The following is a 2286-nucleotide window of genomic DNA, read 5'->3' as shown; positions in this document are numbered from 1 at the left end:
TTGAGACAGGGTCTCCTCATAGTCCTAGATGATCTGGAACTAATTATGTAGACAAGGCTAGCCTGGAACTCATAAGCAACCTTCTCGCTTCAGCCTTCTGAGTGCTAGAATTACAGGTGTGTGCTGCTCTGCTTAGTTTTTTGTTTGGTTGGTTTTTCTTCAAAACAGCTTGTCAAATAGTACAAACTGGCCTTGAACTCCCTACATAGCCCAGGATGGCCCTGAACAACTGATCCTCCAGCTCCACCTCCTAAATGCTAACATTACAGGCTTGTGACGCCACACCTAGCTTCTCCCTCGTCTGTCATCCATCCCTCAGGGAAACCGTGGTGGTGTTAGCTCCTTTAGAACAGGAAAGAACAGGGTGTGGTAGCTCACACCTGCGATCTCAACATCCAGGAGGCTAAGGTGAGATCACGTGAACTCAGGAATTGAGAGCATGGTCCTACGGCTTGCTGTCTCAAAAAAAAAAAAAGGCAGGAGTGAAATTCCGCCCACAAACTTGTGAAGCTTCCAGATGCTTTTTTTGGAGACAAGTAAAAACTACAGAAAATGCAGTGTGTGACATCAATGCAGAAGCAAGTGTGTATTTTACTACAAAGGATCTAGGGTGGGTGAGACTCAGAGAGTCAGAGTGCCTGCTGTGGGAGCCTGACAAGCTGATTTCCACCCCTGGACTCACATAAGAAAGCCCGGTGCGCTTCCACATCTGCGATCACAGCTCCTGCAGTAAGACAGAACTCACCAGAACCTGTGCACCAGTGTGGGTCAAACAGTGTGGCAGAAACAAGAGACTTTACAAGGTGCTGTGAGAACTGAATCCTGAACGTTGCCCTCTGTCCTCCACCATGAACAGTGGCAAGTGTGTACATACATTCACATTCACATTCTCTCTCTCTCTCTCTCTCTCTCTCTCTCTCCCTGAACCTTGGGCTTGAGGTGGGAATATGAACTGTTGGTCTGAGTAACCACAGCCTTGGAGTCCAGCTTCAGAGCCCACCACCATGCAGCACACACTGAGCCGCCTTACCTCCTTGGGGGGCTTGGGAGGAGGTGGTAGGCATCTCGGGTTGATGGCAGGTTTGGGAGGAATATACTTAGTTATAGCCATTAGCTTCTGCCGCTGAAAGTGCATGACTCGCCAGTGGCGGGTCACAGCCTTGGAGCCATGGCGCACAGTCTGGAAGGTGGGTAGCCAAGCTACAAGGGGAGATCACAATATAAGACACAGCCCCTTGGAGGACCCGCTCATCTTCAAGCGACAAAAAGAACACCTCCACCTCCACATAGAAAGGCATGGTTAACAGAGCTAGACACAGCACAAAAAAATTCTCTTCTCCTTTTAGTGGTGACCTTAGCAGTGGCTCAATACCTTAAGGCACTCCTTTCTCCAGGTTTTTGCTACTGTTGCTTTTTGTTTGTTTTTAGACAGGATCTCATACAGCCCAGGCTGGCTTGAACTCACTGCCCACTCCACCTGTGTGCTGCCTTTAAGACTGTAGGTGTATGTCACTATGCCTGCTTTAAGCGTTTTGGGGTAAATACAGGGCTACGTGTGTGCTGCCAAGCACTCTACCAAGTCGACTACAGATCCAACCCTCTACAGGTCCTCCTTATGTACAGTCCTAGAATTTTAAAAGATTTTTTTTTATTTATTATTTATTTATTATAAGTACACTGTAGCTATCTTCAGATGCACCAAAGAGGGCGTCAGATCTCATTATGGGTGGTTGTGAGCCACCATGTGGTTGCTGGGATTTGAACTCATGACCTTTGGAAGAGCAATCAGTGCTCTTACCTGCTGAGCCATCTCACCAGCCCCTAAAAGATTTTTTTAAAAGATAAAGTATTTTATTTATTATTTTTTAAAGATTTATTATTATATGTAAGTACACTGTAGCTGTCTTCAGACACCCCAGAAGAGGGTATCAGATTTCATTATGGATGTGAGTCAACATGTTGCTGGGATTTGAACTCAGGACCTTCAGAAGAGCAGTCAGTGCTCTCTGTGTAGCACTGGATGTCCTGGAACTCACTCTGTAGACCAAGCTGGCCTCAAACTCACAAATCCACTTGCCTCTGCCTCTGCCTCCCAAGTGCTGAGAATAAAGGCGTGCACCACCACCACCTGGCTGCAGTCAGTGCTCTTAACCACTAGGTCATCTCACCAGCCTGATAAATGTATTTTAAAAGTACAAAAGAAAGGGATAACCAGGAATAGTGTACACACTGTAATTTACTCGGGAGGCTAAGGCAAAATTGCCATTAGTAAGACACCAGTCCAGG

The 2286-nt window shown here is 46.6% G+C and overlaps 1 protein-coding gene across 1 annotated transcript in view; it reads right to left on the bottom strand.

Annotated features, from left to right (window-relative positions):
* Nucleotides 1–2286, bottom strand: part of Mrpl10 (mitochondrial ribosomal protein L10) — a 10051-nt gene that overhangs the window by 5310 nt on the left and 2455 nt on the right. The window contains exon 2 of the mRNA XM_031354064.1: nucleotides 1031–1200. Coding sequence (XP_031209924.1) covers nucleotides 1031–1200 — 170 coding nt within the window. The remainder of the gene's footprint in view (nucleotides 1–1030; nucleotides 1201–2286) is intronic.

The sequence above is a fragment of the Mastomys coucha genome, unplaced genomic scaffold (assembly GCF_008632895.1).
Source record: "Mastomys coucha isolate ucsf_1 unplaced genomic scaffold, UCSF_Mcou_1 pScaffold5, whole genome shotgun sequence".
In the NCBI taxonomy this organism is placed as follows: domain Eukaryota; kingdom Metazoa; phylum Chordata; class Mammalia; order Rodentia; family Muridae; genus Mastomys; species Mastomys coucha.
The sequence above is the reverse complement of the archived record's forward strand: the minus strand, read 5'-3'. Positions and strand labels throughout refer to the sequence as shown.